Source organism: Emys orbicularis, chromosome 5, assembly GCF_028017835.1.
Source record: "Emys orbicularis isolate rEmyOrb1 chromosome 5, rEmyOrb1.hap1, whole genome shotgun sequence".
NCBI classification, from domain to species: Eukaryota; Metazoa; Chordata; order Testudines; family Emydidae; genus Emys; species Emys orbicularis.
Genome location: NC_088687.1, coordinates 127,644,620 through 127,662,934, shown reverse-complemented (window position 1 = coordinate 127,662,934; position 18,315 = coordinate 127,644,620). Strand labels below are relative to the sequence as shown.

The 18,315-nt window shown below is 36.0% G+C and overlaps 1 protein-coding gene across 1 annotated transcript in view; it reads left to right on the top strand.

Annotated features, from left to right (window-relative positions):
* Nucleotides 1–18,315, top strand: part of NSD2 (nuclear receptor binding SET domain protein 2) — a 153,338-nt gene that overhangs the window by 88,141 nt on the left and 46,882 nt on the right. The window contains exons 8-10 of the mRNA XM_065404982.1: nt 1,403–1,521; nt 4,382–4,454; nt 5,492–5,616. Of these exons, the coding sequence (XP_065261054.1) occupies nt 1,403–1,521; nt 4,382–4,454; nt 5,492–5,616 (317 nt within the window). The remainder of the gene's footprint in view (nt 1–1,402; nt 1,522–4,381; nt 4,455–5,491; nt 5,617–18,315) is intronic.

Sequence of the window (18,315 nt, the reverse complement as noted above, 5' to 3'; positions counted from 1 at the left end):
TCATCTTTGACTTAGAGTTTTAATGGATCCCAAATTAAATATCTAAACATTGTAGTACTGAATTTTGTTCAACTTCCTCAGTGTCATATTGCAAGAAATGTAATTGGAATTGTACCTGTACCAGGTGTTTCTAGTACATATCTTTGTGTACGTTTTCAGTTCTCTATAAATGAAAACATGTCCGTTCAATCATTCCCCATCCAGACCCTACTGGAAAACGTATTGGGGTTTTTTTTGTTTTGTTTTGGTTTTTAATGCTGGCTTTTTGTAAATAGCAGGTTCTCCTGGAGCCATTTTAATTTAAGTTTGCAGATTCAGAGCTGCTTTGAATTTAAGATAATAAAAAAGTCCTAAATCAATTGAATATGGAAAAAAACGAATTTGACAGCTGTTCTTATTTTTAAGGTTGTTGCCTTTCTTTGAAATATTTATCAGAAATCAGTTCCCATTGAAACAGCACACTTCTAGCTGTAGAACAAATTTAAAATGCTAACTTTTGTGAAAGATTTTTAGATAATATATTTATGGTCTGGGACTCTGTAATTTCTCCATATTAAACATGCAATGTGGCCTCTGACCTTGGAAAGTACTGGAGGGTCAATGTTAAGAGTAAGTGTACTAGGTCTCATCATGGATCATAAATGAACCAGACCTCTTTCTAAGCCATTATCATACCAACTGTACCTCAAAATGGTAGATAATTAAACCTAGTAAGTGGCTATGGACTGACCTTTTGTGTTGGAGCTTTACACTGAAATTAAGCAAATAACTTATTGTACGTGAATTCTTTATATAATAATTCAAGTAATCTTAAACAGAACAAAACAGAAGCATAATGGAGTTTTTAAGACCTTCTATACACTTGTATTTTTAAAGATAGGAATTGCCATGCAAGAAAAGGCCAATGGTCCGTATGATTGGTGATATCCTGTCTCTGACAGAGGCCCCTTAATAGATGTCTTCAGTCTCCAGTACCTGCATCCATATCCTTGGGAGAACTTAATAAAAGAATGAGGGAGACATTCAAAACTTTTGTTCAGTGGTAAAGCACTGTTATGAAGAATAACAGTTACAGCTTTATAGAACAGCTCTATTTTATTTGATAGGGGACAAATGTGGAAAATTGCATATTCAATTTTAGACTAGTGCTTATGCAGATGGATCTGTCTTACTAAATAAGTTGAATATTTAGCAATTAGGAGTTTGGATACGTTTTAGAACTAGCATTCAATAATAGAAACTGGACCCTGGGCATTAAGGGGTTAATTAAATTTGTTAAAGTTTTTAATCGTTTAAAAAAAGTAACGACTTAAAAGAAATATAATTTAGATCAGTTTAAGATAATTTCGAAGTGAGCTTTAGATTTTTTTTCATGTAAGTTTCCCCCATCCCCCACCCCAAGGTAACTTACATGGAAATAAAAGAAACCAAAAAAAGAGGACAAAGGAACCTTCAGAAGATTTTGAAGTTCAGGAAGCACCTAGGAAAAGACTCAGGATGGATAAACAGAATAATCGGAAGGTAATTATATCATCGGTTTGTTTAAGTCAATTATAGCAGCACCAATCACTCTGCTATAGTTAAGTTTGTCAGCATTTCCATTTTCAGGATTTAATATTTACTGGGTTTTAACTGCATCAAATGAAGCAACTGTAAAGATGTCTGTTTGGATGCATTTGTTAAAAAGATTTTGTTAATTTAGTGTTGAGGCGGAGACATCTGAAAAGAGGTCCTTGCTAGTTACTTGAACCTAGCTGAAAAAATATACTAATAGAATTCAATTCCCATGGGCAAGGGCTCAGCCCACTGGTTTTCTTGCTTTACAATTTCATCCCTTTTCTGTGTGTCAAAATGTAGAGATGTGTATGTGAATGTTACCACCATTTGTCTGAATCAAAGATTGTGTCCTTAAAAATGAATAAAGTACAAATAAACACTTTTAAGAATCAGATTTAAACCTGTAAAGCACTTTAGGCTGGCACAGTGTCCTGAACTCCAATCTGTTAAATTTAGAAATTGCAGTATATATAACAACTTGTTGTTCAGATAGCAGGTCTTTAACTGGCTCCTCTTCAGTTTCTAGCTTGTTTGTCAGAATTAGATAATTCTTCTTCTTTGAGTAGTGTCCAAATGGGTTCCCCACTGTAGGGACACAGACACACCTACAGTGGAGCACCCATTAGGGGACACATCTCGAAGAATCATCTTTACTACACAAAGTGAATAACTTCTTTTATGGACTTGCCTAGATCACTAGGGATTCTGTCTATAACAGTGAGCCCATACTCTGCAAACATTTAGGCATGTACTTAACCTTTTCCATGTGGGTATACCCAGCAAACTCTGAAGGAATAATCTTATGAAAACAGAAGCATGTATGTAAGTGTTTTCCAGATCAGGCCATAGTAATATAGTATATGAAGACTTACTGTAAAATAGTGTTGTGAATCCCCTGGAGGAAGGAGCATTGTGATCCAATGCTTACTAGGTAATTTGAATACATACGTGCATGCTCTTGTTATGCCTTTGGCTCCAGAAGGTCTCAGACATAGCAGAATGGTTACTTTCTTATTACTTTGTATGAATCACCTTTTACCCATTTCCTCCTCTTAGAAACCTAGAATAGTTCCAGCTGTCCACTTTATCATCATAAACAATTTAAAGATCACTTAGCTGTCATCCACCTGTGGAGTAGTGAAGAGCATTGAAGCTGCACTTCCCATTCTTTAGTTTCAACTCAGTGGCAGATTTTTAATATCCTCTGTCCTGGGGAGCAAGAAGCTTTGGGATTGATCATGAAACTTTGCTCCTTGCAAAGGATCAGTGTGTTGCTATTGCTATTCTGTGCCCTTAATTATTCTTTATGAAATTTAAATGCTATAGAACAAAATGATTAGGTAATAATACATATTCATAGATTCTGTCTGAAAAATGTGTAACTATGAACTTATGGTGCATATAGAAATCACATCGGCACAATGGGAGCTGCATTAAAGGACCATAAATATGTAACAAAAGCAAGGACACTTTCAGTGAAGAGTGAATCAGACCATGGATCCTCAATCATCTTGTTAAAAAATACATCAAGAAATTTATGAACCTGATGGAACTATAGCTTCTAGTTGTCTCAGTGATAGGAAGTTTATATAAACACAGACTTACTTATTCAGCAAAGAGTATGGCTTATGGATAGGCAAAACTGCTATTGGTTTCCATTATGGTGGGTTTTTTTGATCCAGCAGGCCACTTCTTCCTTTGTAGTCTGGCTTTGAGGTATTCTACAAAACCTTACCAGCTCAACAATGGATTGACCGAGGAAAATCAATAAATACTTAAACCTCCTTTACAAAATCAAAATATATTGACAGTTGGGTCCTTCCATAATGTCCGTCTTGTTGATCAGATCTGCAGCAGTTTAGGGTTAAGCAACGTTGACTACTACACCTCTACCCCGATATAACGCGAATTCGAGCGCTCTGGGGGGGAGGGACGGGGCTGAGCGCTCCGGCAGATCAAAGCAAGTTTGATATAACACGGTTTCACCTATAACGCGGTAAGATTTTTTTGGCTCCCGAGGATAGTGTTATATCGGGGTAGAGGTGTATTTGCATGATTTACTACTTCAGTGGATCCATAGCTCATAGTTAAGATATTCATGGCTATCCCTGTTGCTTAAGTAATTAAGGGAGGTACCCTATTTTTGACCAGGTGCAATGTCCACAGTCAAACAGCTGAATGTAAATTCCCAAATTTCTCAAAATACTTCTTGGCCTAAAATATTTGATAAGTTTCAGTTTGGCGCAAATTTATGCAATATCAATATTCCATTGAAAATAGTATTTTATAATGGAAATGCTGGCACAACCTTTAACAATAACAGTGCAAAAAAATGACACTGCTATAAGTAGTGACATTGAAAACTAGTATCTGAGACTTAAAATTCAGTGCAGGGTTGATCCTCAAATGTATATATTTCTGCTGCAGTTACGTTAGTAATTTAAAGGTATTAATTTGACCAATTTGGACACAAGAATAATAAAGCTGACTGAAATGCTTTATCTTCATATAGCATTTTCCTTTTCATGCAGGGGTTCATATTTCAGTTTCAGGTGAATAGGTTAGACATTGAATATCAAGTTGGGGTTTTTTTTGTTTTTGTTTGACAGTTTTATAGCCTCTGCTGTTGGTGGTTTATAAAAAATAAACATGCCTAAAATGGAAACTTACCATAGCTGAACTACATTACAATATAGACCAGGATGTTTGCAAAGACATTTTCTTTCTAATAACAGAAATCCAAAAGTAATTGCCACCTTTATCCAATCACTCATAAATTAGGAGTTTTTTTTCTTTTTTCTTTTTTATTTTTATTTTGTGACAGAGGGAGACAAGCAATGACAAAACAGCAAAAACAAAGGTCACAGAAACCTTCTCTTCACAAAAGAACCAGTCAGGTAATGTGGTCAGAATAAGTTTTAATTAACTTTTTCAGTTAAATCATTTAAACTAAACAGGTTGTCTGAGACAGCCATCTAAACTTTGCTGAAGCCATATTGAGTTATGCTCAACCCAGTTTGAGGGGTTGCACTCTTTTCTGCACTGCCAGCATTTTGCAGTACTATATTTGATTGAAATGGTGTATTGCTGATTTAAAGCAGCAGTTCTGAAGTTCACCATTTGATGGCACCAAATTAAAACTGTTGCCCATTGATACTGTAAAGTAGCAATATAAACCTTGTTGTTCAAATGCATGATTAATATACATTTATCCAATAAAATAAGTGTATATAGTAAATAGTGACCATCAAACTTAAATTAATGTGTGATTCAAGAACTTCTTTATAACAATTGTTTGACGGGAGGCAATGTGGAGAGTTGAGAGGGAGTTGTAAAACAATCTTGTGTGCTAAATGGTTCATTGATCAGATTTGTTAATCATGCACAGGTTTAAGGTAACTTTTATAAGAACACATATTTAACTCTTACGTTCAGTTTCAAAAATGTTAATACACTGCAAAAAGATCTAAACTAATATACATGGTATTGTTGCTGTTTTTAATGTAAGCATCCAGTTCCTTTTATATAACTTTTTTTTTAAAAGGGGATGTTTGTTAACAAAGTGAATCCGATTTTGCTGAGATCATGTAGGCCTTCTAATGTAGTGTTTGAGCAAATTAGTGTTACATCTCTTTTAAAAAAGTCATAAATTACAGAGTATTGTAATTTTAAAATATTTAGCAAACTATTTGGGAAATTTTTAACAATATTTTAAGTACATATTTGTTTAATTGGAGATCTCTTGAGTCTTCAAAACAAAACGCATCATTATTTCAAAAACTGATTGTGCACTGCTTACTCAGTACTACATAGGCGCCCAGAAGACATACCTAAACAATTCCTTCCCTTATCTGAGGGAATATTTTAAATGGCTTCAGGGAGATAACGTTTTAAAGTTCCAAACTTCACTTTGTAAACCAAAATTATTTTACAGCAACGAAAAATCTGTCTGATGCATGTAAACCACTGAAGAAGCGAAATCGGGCTTCAGCAGCAGAATCTTCAACTCTTGCTTTTAGCAAGAGTTCATCTCCTTCAGCTTCCTTAACTGAGAATGAGGTAAAAAAAAAGTGGTGTTCACACACAGCCATATAGTTACAAAAAGTATCAGGTGTAAATCTTTTTTAAAAACACAGAACAAAAAAAAAAAAAATGACAGATTAAATTCTCTAACCTTGCTCTAGATGAGCTACAGTTCTGGCCTATGTAAAACCTGTTAGTGTGTGTATTGCAAATTCATTTATTGTAACAAACGTCCACTTAGGGACTTCAGATATTGTGTTTTTTAAATGTATTTACCAAAAATTTTTTTGAATTGTAACCTTCTCTTAGAAGCAAAGTAAAATGCCAGTGTGTTGTGTATTTTCTTCTACAGATTTTATTTAAGTGTCGACTATGTTAATTACATTGTGTAACAAAACTGTCATGTTGCCATAGGTTTTATATTGAAGCAAGTTTCTTGATCCTCTGTATTTGGTCTACACCAGTCTTGGTCAGTTTTCTGAGCAGTGGCCTTTTATGCTCTCAATCTTTTTCGATCTGTTCAATTGGGTACTATTTCTGTGGTGCAAGTAGCTTAATCTCCAGCATACTTAAACAGGCAGTGAAGGATGTATCTTTTTGATATTTACTTATCATATAGTCTTAGGTCTGCATATTTGGTATTGTAACTCTCCTCCATTGACATACAGTAAATTAAGTGTATATTCATATTCAATAAATGGAATCCATTCTATCGGTCATCTGTACTGTTAAAACAAACAGCCAAAGAATGGTAGCATGAGAACAACCTATGCACGCTGTTCTAAAAGGGGATTCCAGACACTTAGCAGGAACAGACCTAGGCAACCTCAGAAGTTCATATTAAAAAGTCAGATGTTATTAAAAAAAAAAAAATTATGAAGGTTTTAGGTTAGTCAAAGAAGAGAATTAATGTTTTGTTTGTGAGACAATAGGACTTCAAGCTGCAGTTCCTTTCACTTCTCCCATTTCACTGTTTTGTTGAAAACCTAAGTTGCTCAGCTACCATCATGAGTGCAATATAAGTATCTAGACTGTTTTCCGTAAATGGCTAATTTTTACAAATTGGAATGATAGCACATTAACTGCTGTGTATAGTTACTATGACTTCAAAAATGTTTTTCTTCTCCCGCCTCCTCCCCCCCCCCCCCCCCCCCCCCAAAAAAACCCACCAACAACAAAATCAAACGACAACTAAAAACACAAGAACCCTCAGGAAGGACAGCCTAGGTAATACTAGTTCTCATCTTTATCTGAATCAGCTGATTTCCTTCTTTTGGCTTAAGCTTTCCACTTTTTTGGAGCAACTGTTGAGGCTTTCTACCTAATGCTGTATGTGTTTGTGGGATTTGACTTGTCAACCAAATCCATGTAAGGAGGAAATTGTCAATCTATTTGGTTTAAAATGTACGTCTCTTGATGTTGTAATCTGGGAAGACATGTTCTCTGATTTTTAAATATAAATTAAAAAAATTCACTGTCGAGATCTTTCTTCAAAGGCTCAGTTGTTTTAGGACTTAGGAAAATCTAGGGTCAAATTCTTTTTCCACCTACAAATGATTGTGAGCCAAATTGTTCAAGTGCATGGGCTGAGCTGAAACCTCTCTGAAATCTCCGCTGCAAACTCTGTGCTATGCGTTGCAAATGAGATAGGAGGAAGAGTAATACAAGAGCTGTGCTTACACAATACAGGTTTGCAAACAAGGAAGTGAATTATATTAATGGTTTCTAAGGAAGGTTGAAAAGAAATTTATTGACAACTTAACATTATCTTAAAATAAACTTTTCACAAACAATGGAGACTTCAGCATAATAGTTGGTCATGTGCTGGGTCCTTAGCTGGTGTAAATCAGCACTGACTTTAACTTATACCAACTAAGGATTTGTCCTAGTGAGTTTTCTATGATGATAGCTATTATGCCAGTAAATAAATGAAACATGCTAGGCATTTGCTTCTTAATTTATTAGTGATTCTTCTGTGAAACAAAATAAGATGTAAATAAACTTCGGATCTTGTGGGTGGTTTAAAAAAAATGTGTAATGTTACTTTAGCGCTTGCATGTTTGGCAATGTAGACATGTGGCCTAAGGGTGTTAATCAACAGAAAAATCTCCTGGTTGGTAAAGGAAAGGGAGCATTTAAAAATAAATATAAAATAAAAGATGAGGTGATTAAGCAAATTGATATTTGTTTTTATGGGACAGAGGTGCAAAGCTAATTGATAGGATGCAATTCTTTTATATTAAATATATTTGATCTGCTTTATATTTTTTGTGGTCACTTTTATAGCTTAAAGTGTTGCGTTAGACATTGTCTTTTAAGGTGGATGAGAAAAATAACAGATATCCTACTTATGTAAGCGCACACGTGCAAATTCACAGTGCAATGTAGAAAAACTTCTGGCCTTCGTGCTCTTTTCAATAAATGACTGTAGATTGATTCCGGGATGGGACCAGATTCAAATGCAACAAAATATTTTTCTGGGATTGTTGGAAGCTGCATTGAGCCCTTAAATTTGTCTTCATTGCTACTAATTTTTATAAAGGAAGTATTTTAGTTTAAAACAAGGGGAAGTAAACTAGTTATTTATTAAAAGGGGCTTTAAAAAATTCTGCATAAAATTCACATGAACAATCAATTAAGTCCAAAATTTTCAAGTTAATAGTGACTTTGGGTACCTAACTTGAAGTACTTTAAAGGGTCCTGATTTTTCAGAAGGTAGGTGCTAAGACTTTCAAAAGATCAGGCCCTTCAAGGTGTCTTAAGTTGAGCACCCAAAATCACTAATCACTTTTGAAAATCTTAGGCTGCGTCACCAGATGAAACTTAGTTTTTAATTCTTTTGCAGTTGTTAATGTAGATCACCACCTCAGAAATAAAACTACAGATGAATCTAATCCTGAGAGAAAAATAGTTACTTTTCTGTATATGCACTTTGCATCAGAAATGTTTCTTTATATCTCATGTGAAATGTTACTTTTGAAGTGAAATTCTTAACGAATTACCTATGATGGAATAGAATTAGAATTTTATTTTAACACTGCAAAGGCTATAGAGAATGAGAAAAGACTTGTATATGATATAGAACAACTTGGCATAACACCATGAAAGTTTCATGATCTTTGTGAGAAGACATGTAGTTATGTCATTGATCTCTTTCTAGAGGATAAAACAAGTGGTGTTTAGTTTTACTTTCTGGTTCTTTACATAAAAAATGGAGTAGATGGATAAATTTTTATGTAATGCATGTGGGTGCCCTTAGAGTGCAATCGTTTTTGTTTGTTTGTTTGTTTTTAAAGCTCCAGGCCCCTAGGACTGCTAGATTATTGGCACATATCTTTCAATGTGTTTGCAATGAGGCATACCTGGTTCAACATTTCAATCAAATTTGATGGATATAGATTACATTCAGTAAAATGGGTAGACTTTTTTAATATTTCAAAACAGGTAAAGTATCAATTTCATTCAGTTTAAGGTATAGGTACATTCCCAAACTTTGACACAGAAAAGTGGAAGTAAGAAGTATGGGACTTAGAGTATTCTAAGTTCTTAGTCAGGCTGTCATTTCCCACACATGGAAAGAATGAATTGAGTTGGCCATCACACAGCAGTGTAAAGAAACCCGTGAAAGGGTTTTTCCCATGCAAGGAGTTTAACAATATTATATTAATACTGCATAGTAAATTCTTTGTCCTCTTATGGAGAAGATTTTAACTTCATTAACACCCAGTATCAAACGAGCTGGATTTCTGTTCATAACTACAACATATTGTGTTTAGAATGACATAATATTCCAAAACATCGACTTCAAGTTGTACTGTTTTTGCATACAGTAAATAATTCTATCACTATCAATTTGTGGCAGATTTGTTATATCATCTGTTTTTACTGGTGTTAGCAAATACGCACACAATGAAGAAATCTAAGACAAGGTAAGATATTTGATTAAGAAGACAATCCTAATAAAACACATGCAACTTGTAATTAAAATACCACTTCAATTCCATTTAGCTACACAGAAGTCTAATTTTATACAGTATACAGATAGAATCCTCAAAATACAATGATTAAAAACATATAAAGATACTATCTTAGGAGGAGATATCTCAGAGGATAGGGAGGAATGAGTTCACAGGATTTTGAAGAAATTACTATGCTAAAGAAAGGTAATTCAAGCTGTTCTTGCAGGGCTGGAAAACTAAAATCTGTATTTCTAGCACTGTTTTTTCTAGCTATCCTTCTAGATAATCCCCTCTGCAAAACAATATTTAAGAATAAACCAAAATGAAAAATCATTGGAGGTCCTCCACAACCTGTAAATCCAATGTCTACTGGAGTTTTTTTTTCGTCTTTGTCCTCTGCGCATTAGCAAGAAATGTTGGGGGGGATTAACTTTTTGATATTTTTTTCCTATTTCATGCCACCAATAAACATCTGAAATGGGGGATCATTGCAAGTAACAGAATTTTAGTCTTTTACTACTTAACATCACCCAAGGCCTGCAGTAACTGAAGAGACCGGCGTTGCCTGCCATACCTTACTGTTTTATTTAGATGCTTTCACGTTCACATGAGAAAGTTCTAAGCTTGAATGTTGTTCTTTGGCAACACGTTTTTTTAAATAGAAAATTGAATTTCTCATGTATTATTCTCATCTTGTAAACTCTTTGAACTTCCAAAAGCTGAGATTCTGTTTATAACATGTTCACGTAATGTAGGTTTTTATTCTACATCCATCACCATGGTGTCTTGAATACCTGTATGCAATCAGTAATATTAAATAAAGTTCCATAGTTGTTGTTTATATTCCAGGAATATTCAGCAATGCATACCTTATCTGAAACTTCAAGCCACTGCTAATGATAAAGATGGAACATGTCCTAGACTTCTTACTATCATAGTACCGTGTACACTTATGGCACAATATATTTAGAGAATAACGTATCCAGTTTAACAGTTCGGGCCAAAACATACATCTTCAGTTCAGGATCTCCTATACTGAAATAAAAGAAATTTTAACTGTAACTCAGTTGGCTCTGTCAGTTTTTCTGTCTCTTTCCACAATAGATTTTTGTCTTCTGAATACAGTCTGTCATTTGCACATTGAGCTATGTGATTCCCATATCAATTTTACTTAGATTGAAAAACCACAATAGTTACACCATTCAAAAAGGTGAAGAAACAATTAAAGTAGATTCTTTACCATAAAAAACATCAAAGAGTTTTAGTTTGTCAGAAGTCTCAGGACTGGTATACCTAAAAACCTAACCTAAAACCAAACCTAAAAATTAGATTGACCCAGTTAAATTGTTCAGGGCTTTGAAAAATTTTGTGCCCCATGCAACGCAGTCAACCTAACTCCCCTGTAGACTCAACTGGAATGTTTAAGGTGACCTAGCTACTGCCTCTTGTAGAGGTGGATTACCTACATCGACAGAAAAACCCTTTCCATCACTGAAAGAAGCATCTACGCTACAGTGGCACAGCTGCAGTGCTGTATGTGTGCCACTGTAGCGTAAGCATACCCTCATCCTCAAATTTATACAGAAAACCACTTCCTGGATTACTATGACACAGAAATCAAAGTCTTAGAAGTTGCTTCAGGGCTTGAAGGGTGGATGTCCTTAGTCTTAAGAGTCATGGAAGTGAATAGCCAGCCTTCAAGCCCAGACTTTGTGAAGAAACTTCTAAACCTTCATTTCTGGGTGATTGTAATCCTACTAATGTGTTTATAAAGGAGAGGGAGGGTGCCTGATAGAGGATGCCACTTAAGCCAGCCCAGTGTCTTGAGAAAACTCATAAGCTATTTAATTGGGGAGATGGGGGAGGTCCAGGGAGGTCTATAGGAAAGCAAGGTATTTGAGTTGGTCTTGTTTGTAATTCTGTAGAAGTGATTGTTTTAACAGACAACAGTAGGAGCAAATGAAACCTTTCTGACATACCCTGTTTTCATTTTAAATATCCATTTTACAGAAAATGAATTGAGTATTTTTCTAGATTGCTTGTGATTCTAAACATCAGTGCTTGGTTAAAATGGGAAATTGGGAGGGCTAGCTTTTCTGGTACTGGGAACATTTTTCTATAATTTCTTGGATATCTGTCTGATTATAAAATGCATACGCACAACGTTAGAAGATAATAAAAGCAAGCAATATCTGACTAGGAAGTTGTGACTGAACATGTCTTGGGTACAGTGTGAGATCTAAGGCCACATGCTGTATAGCATTTGGGGGAAATGCTGTTACACATGCACAGTGTTGGTATTATAACAGGCATTTTATACAAAAATTAAGTAATAAAAACATGAAGTGTCAGTCTAAGGAAAAAATAGTTGAAACTTTAAAATTACACTTTTAGTGGCTTGGAAATCTGAAAGGAGGCTGGCTATGTGAGGGGCTAACCCTACCTTGGATTCCATTCCATCTGTGTATCAAAGGTGGAAAACAAATAGTGTAAAAACATTACTAACACTTTTACACTTTAAAATGCTGTTTGTTTTGAGCCTTACTAGGCTAGAGAAGATTTGCCTGTCTCTGGGAAAGCTTGTGTAAGTCAGGGCTACAGGAAGGAAAGATTCATAATACTAATGCTATACATAGAAAATGTACGTAACCCTTCCTAGCTCTGCGTTTGCTAACACATGATGGACAATATTCAAAACTTGCTTCTGCTTCCTGACTTTCATATTCTTGCATCAAACATTTGCGTTTTTTTCTAGGCCATTTAAAACTAAGTGATGTCTTGGCTTTTGTTTTTTTAAGGAAAAATACATGGCAAATGAGACATTGAAGAAGGCTCTATAAATACATTTTAAAAAATTCTTAAATTTGTAGATAATCATAAACCTAGGACAAAAACATCTTAATGTTTAATTTCTCTAGGTCTGTTGTTGGCTAAGGGCCAGCTGAGAAAAACAAATTGGATTATTTTATTTTTATTTTTTTTAAACGGAGTGCAGATTGGATGAGTGCAGCCTTCTTTTGCTTATCATTTTGGTACCTAGAATTCCTATATCCTCCCCCCCCCCCCCTTTGAACCTACAGCATTTGATGGTTTTGCATTGGCCCCTTGAGGCTTTTGTATTTAATATTTGGAACTGACTGTTTTAAAGGTAGTATGTTTTTCTGTAAAGAAGTGTGTATGTGGAGGGAGTGAATATTGCCTTTTTTGTTTTTGTATTAAAAAAACTTCAGAAATAACTTACTTTGGTACATGCTCATTTGAAACTCAGGCTAAAATTTCCTGTCTTTGCTGCCTGACTGCTTATCACAGCGTGGCTGGAGGAAAAATCGATTATATCAATATATTCAGTTCACTTTATAAATGAGAATTCCTTTGTCCACATGTGGAGCCCATGTTAATACTTGGCGTACATCCACTTAGTCCTTATGTGAAGTGGGTGTGTGCAGATTAGGTGTGGCTCACCTGATAATCTTAATTTTAAAAAATCAATTGCTCTTGGTCCCTAGGGTCTGGTGAATTGGCTTGCTGCTCCATCGATATCTGTTAAATACAATGATGGAACTGGCATCAGATATTTGGTACAAAAACATTGTGATAAATGACTCTACTTGTAAAAAGGAATTGCTTTATCTCAAATTTAGATAAAATGCCTAACATTCATGTGGTATCTATTGCAGTGTCATAATACTTATCCTCTGTGCCCTCAAGACCCTTCTGATGAATGATTTTTAGTTGGCAACATAATTATAGCTTGCACCTGATGGGAGTTTTAGATTAAGAAAATTGAAAAAAATGACCTTTTTGTCCATAAATACTACTTTTAATCCCCCTTTCCCATTCGTTCCAGAAGAAAACACACCGCCAAACAATTTCACTAGACACATTAAAATTAGAAAAACTAACTCCAGAAAATATACACTGGTTCTTGGTCCTTAAAGTTATCTCAACTTGTACAGCGAAACACCTAATTTCTTCCTTCTTCACCCTTCCCTAGCACCCCCCACAAAAATTGCATATGAGCACACCCTCATCTATTCAACATCTGTTTTCTCAGGAAGGAAACTGCATTATTCCACAGAATTGTCTCGTTGTTTTGTATAAGTCCATTGAGGTTTTATTGTGCATTATTATTATGTACTCCTTCTGCACAAAGCTGCTTGGCCAAAGTAATAGAATACACTAGAAAATATTGGGCCAACATTTGCAAAATTATACCCATAAATATGGACTAATATGAACCAAAATTCAGGGTCTGTTACTGGTTTAGTTACAATAGATTTGTGCATCAAATATTGTGGTATACAAAGCATTCTTGTTATGTAAGAAAACAATAGTGAAGAGAGCTTTTATAAAAATTGTTTATGTAGCCTTCTTAGAAGTATGTTTACCATTGTCAAAGACAATCCACTAGACCAGGGGTCTGCAACCTTTCAGAAGTGGTGTGCCGAGTCTTCATTTATTCACTCTAATTTAAGGTTTCGCGTGCCAATAATACATTTTAACGTTTTTAGAAGGTCTCTTTCTATGTCTATAATATGTAACTAAACTATTGTTGTATGTAAAGTAAATAAGGTTTTTAAAATGTTTAAGAAGCTTCATTTAAAATTAAATTAAAATGCAGAGCCCCTGGGCTGGTGGCCAGGACCCGGGCAGTGAGAGTGGCACTGAAAATCAGCGCGCATGCCACCTTCGGCACACGTGCCATAGGTTGCCTACCCCTGCACTAGACAATCCCCTGCCTTTAGTAACCCTGGAAAGGACTGTAAGGCAACTGAAAGATGTATTTCAAGAGAGGGAGGAACTTCTTAGGAAATGAGGCCTGAATATCCTCTTTCATACACCAGTGTAAATCTGGAGTAACTTCATTGAAGAGAATGGTATTACACTAATACAAAATGGGTGAGAGAAGAGAATCAGGCTTAGTGATGACATGCTTTGCTTGATTATATACTATCACATTTTATATAGTTTTACATAACTTCCAGTTGCTGAAAATCAGGAGAAACATGGCAATATTAAAACAAAAGATTTTATAAATGCATCTGAAATTGTTTCTTTCAGTTTGACTCAGTACTACAAAGTCTGTCAATAACATAACTATGGAGAAATTAAATTTTAAAAAGCAATGCAATCAAATTTCTTGACTAGACTCACTTTTTTAAAGATCTCATGTATTGCTTACTTAAGCAATATATAATGTATAGTGTTCACAGGGAATATGAGATCTTCAGGCACTAAAGGAGAATTACTCCTGCAAGTGACTTAATTGAATGACTAATGAGGTCATTGCTATTTAGGTGCAGAACAAAGTCCCAGAGTGAAATCTTGGCCCAGTTGAAGTCAACAGCAAAACTCTAATTTAATTCAATAGGGCCAGAATTTCACTCCTCCTTTTCCCACAGTTTCCAGTGAAGAAATTATATTTGATTTCTAAAACTCCCTCCCTGTCAACTGACTATAAATCATTTGCTGCTTTGTCAATATTATGCTGGGTAGATGCTTCAGAGGCAGTCCTTCCTAACAACTTGGGGGAGGAGGGGAGTTAGGGAGAGAATGATTACCCTGTAGCAACTGGAAGATTTGATAGTGTTCATGTTTCTAGATAGGTTGATGACACACATCCACCTAACTTAGGCAAAACAATGAGATACGTCCAAAAACAAAGGATCGCTATTTTATTGTGTACACAATGCACAAAAGAGTAATGGAACACTTAACTTTTGAGTAAGGTCACATTGAAGAAACCTGCCAATTTTTACAGTAAATATTTTAAACAAATGTCTACATTGACTTAAGCTTATTTTCCCATTAGTATTGTTGTTGTTTTTTTTTTTAAAGTAGCACTTAAGTGTGTGTGGAGGATAATATTCCTTTGTAAGTGTAAAAGGACACATAATAAAATTGCAGGCTACCCATAGCTAAAAAGTATTAAATATCTGGTCTTGCCACTGTGAGTGATAGTCACCCTCAATTTTGACTGAAGATCAGGAAAGAGAAGTTAACTTTACACAATTTATGCCATATTAAGGAGTTAGCTCTACTGTTTGTAATATGAATACATGCTCATTTAGTGGACTTGGGGTAAATTCTAATAAATAGGAACTTACATTTTATACACACACTCACACACACCAACAGTACCAAATATGCAGAGCACTGCAATCTAGAAACTTGCATATGATCTTTTGTTTGATGCTTTTACTATGCAATATTTTAAGGCACATTTAAAATAGTAATCTTCTTAGTTATGTTTCACTCTAGAGGTGACTGCATTACAGTGAGTGAACTGATCCTTAATTATACTTTTGTTAGTTTAAAAAAACACAACACTTTGGGATAAAAAAAGTGCTATGAAATTCTTTCATCACCCAGGTTAATCTGAATCCTTCCCACAATATCAGACATTGCTTAGGGCATGAGCAAGGCACTGCCATCCCTGTGTAGCCTGGGTCACACTTCGCATGTGTCCCCGTATGTCAAGTCTCATGAGTTTTCCCTCTTGTGCTCGGCATAAGGTTTCTTTCAGTTGGCTCCTTTTTACATGTACCTCCTGCTGCCCAATAGCATGCCTGCAATAGCAGACACTTTGGCTTTATTCTTAATACATGTACCAGATATTTCCATCCTCTTTTCTGGATAACTTTGGAGATAGGAAATTGTTGAACTCGCTAACAAATCTTGATGAGATGAGAGCTAAAGAAGGTGAGAACATAAAGATTATGATGTGGTAGATATTTGTGGGATTCTTGTTTTACGTATGAGAGGTTCACGAAGCATGGTTATGAGACATAATTATTAAGCTTTTCTCCACCTTCAGAATGACTTCATCTACCATCCTGCCACAAGTGGCAGCAAGGCTATTGTTTCATAGCAGCAGCCCACATGAGGCACGTGGAGGCTATGGTACAGAGTGGGATATAGGGGTATTGATACTGATGAGGTTGGAGAGAAGCTTGGATGGAATTGGATTGTTGGAGAGATTACTTTGTGGAAGTGGTTAATAGTTGCGTTTGGGTGAGTGTTTCATTAGGTGTTTGCAGTCTGCCCCCAGTTTGGTAGCTGTGTCCTTTCAATGACTATGGGAAAGTCTACACTAGAAAATTAAGTTGACCTAAATTACATCGACGTACAGCCACTGCAGTAATTAAATCATTTTGTACGTCTGCACTTTGTTCCTTGTGACTGCAGTGCACATCCTCACCTAAGCACATGCACTAATTTACCGATGAGTGGAGAGCATTGTGGGGGACGGCTTCTGAAAAGGCAGCAACAGTCGGTATAAGCAACGCAGTATCTACACTATCTACACCTTACTACGTCAACCTAGGCGCTATGCCTCTTGCTAAGATGGAGTTAAGTACGCATAGTGTGCGAGTTATCGATGGGAGCTACATTTCAGCGTAGACGCTTAGAGTCAGGTCAGCGTAAGCTGCCTTACGTCAACCTAACTCTGTAGTGTAGACCAGGCTTACCTTAGAGTGACAGGGTTGAACAATGCTACTGTGCATTGAAAACATGAAGCACCTGGAGGGTGGAAGAAGGGATTATGGGAAGCTCTCCCTGTCAGTTTGTGTGGTAGTTGTGGACATAAGCAAGTTATGTGAAATTATGTTGTGGACATAATGAAAAGCTGAGATGTTTGATTTTAGTTCTGTTAGCTCTTGTCTACGCTACAGAGTTATGTCGACGTAAGGCAGCTTACGTTGACCCTAACTCTGTACGCATCTACACTAAAATGTAACTTCCACCAATGTTACATGCCCACTGTACCGACTTAATAACTCCACCTACATGGAGTGCTTAAGTCGATGTAGTTAGGTCGACGTAGTGTTAGTGTAGGCACTATGTTGCTTATATTGATACTTGCTGCCTTTCAGAAGTCGTCCCACGATGCCTCACACTAACAGTTAAATCAGTGCAAACGCTCCTGGTGAGGATGCTCACCGCCGACACAAAGAGCATAGTGTGGACATGCAAAAGCGATTTAATTACTGTGGTGGGTATAGGTCGACATAACTTAGGTAGACTTAATTTTGTAGTGTAGACTTGCCCTTAGTTTCACGTATTGTTATACTATACAGGTATAACAGATCTGATCAGAGGACACTGTAGGGCCATTGTTGATGGGTTTGTCTCTGTTCAGATATATGATACAGTCTGGGAGGGTATTTAAATAGTGGTATAGTTGTACCTTTTTTGTTGTTGTTGTTCTGTGTAGGTGGTTTCCTCCGACAAAACTAGATTTGGCTGAGAGTTTCTATGTTGTGTTAGTATCCCAGGAAGGTGTTAAGATGCCTTTAGTATTGGTATATTCTGTAGATTGCCGTGTTACCCTAAGTGGGCTGATTAAGTCCATCACTGCAGTTGCATTGGAGGTGTGTGGGTTGATCCTTTCTGGTGGTGCCAATGTTTATGCAGATGACTGTTGTATTTCAGGTTCTATGCTGATTTCCTATTAGCTTCTGGGTTGAGTTTAAGGTATAAAAACCCAAATAGTTTAGCACTTGCCCTTTGCTGTTGTGACATTGAAATATTTCATAGATTACAAAGCCAGGAGGGACCATTTGTGATCATCTAGTCTGACCCACCTGTATAACACAGGCCATAGAGTTCCCCCAAAATAATTCCTAAAGCATATCTTTAATTTAAAAAAAAAATATTCAGAGACGGTCTTGTGCTAACATTCCTCTGGCTTAAAGAAAAAGGAGACTGGGAATGAGGAAGGCATTTTCCATGTGAGGATTCTGGAACATTCTTACCCTCTGTGATGCAGCAG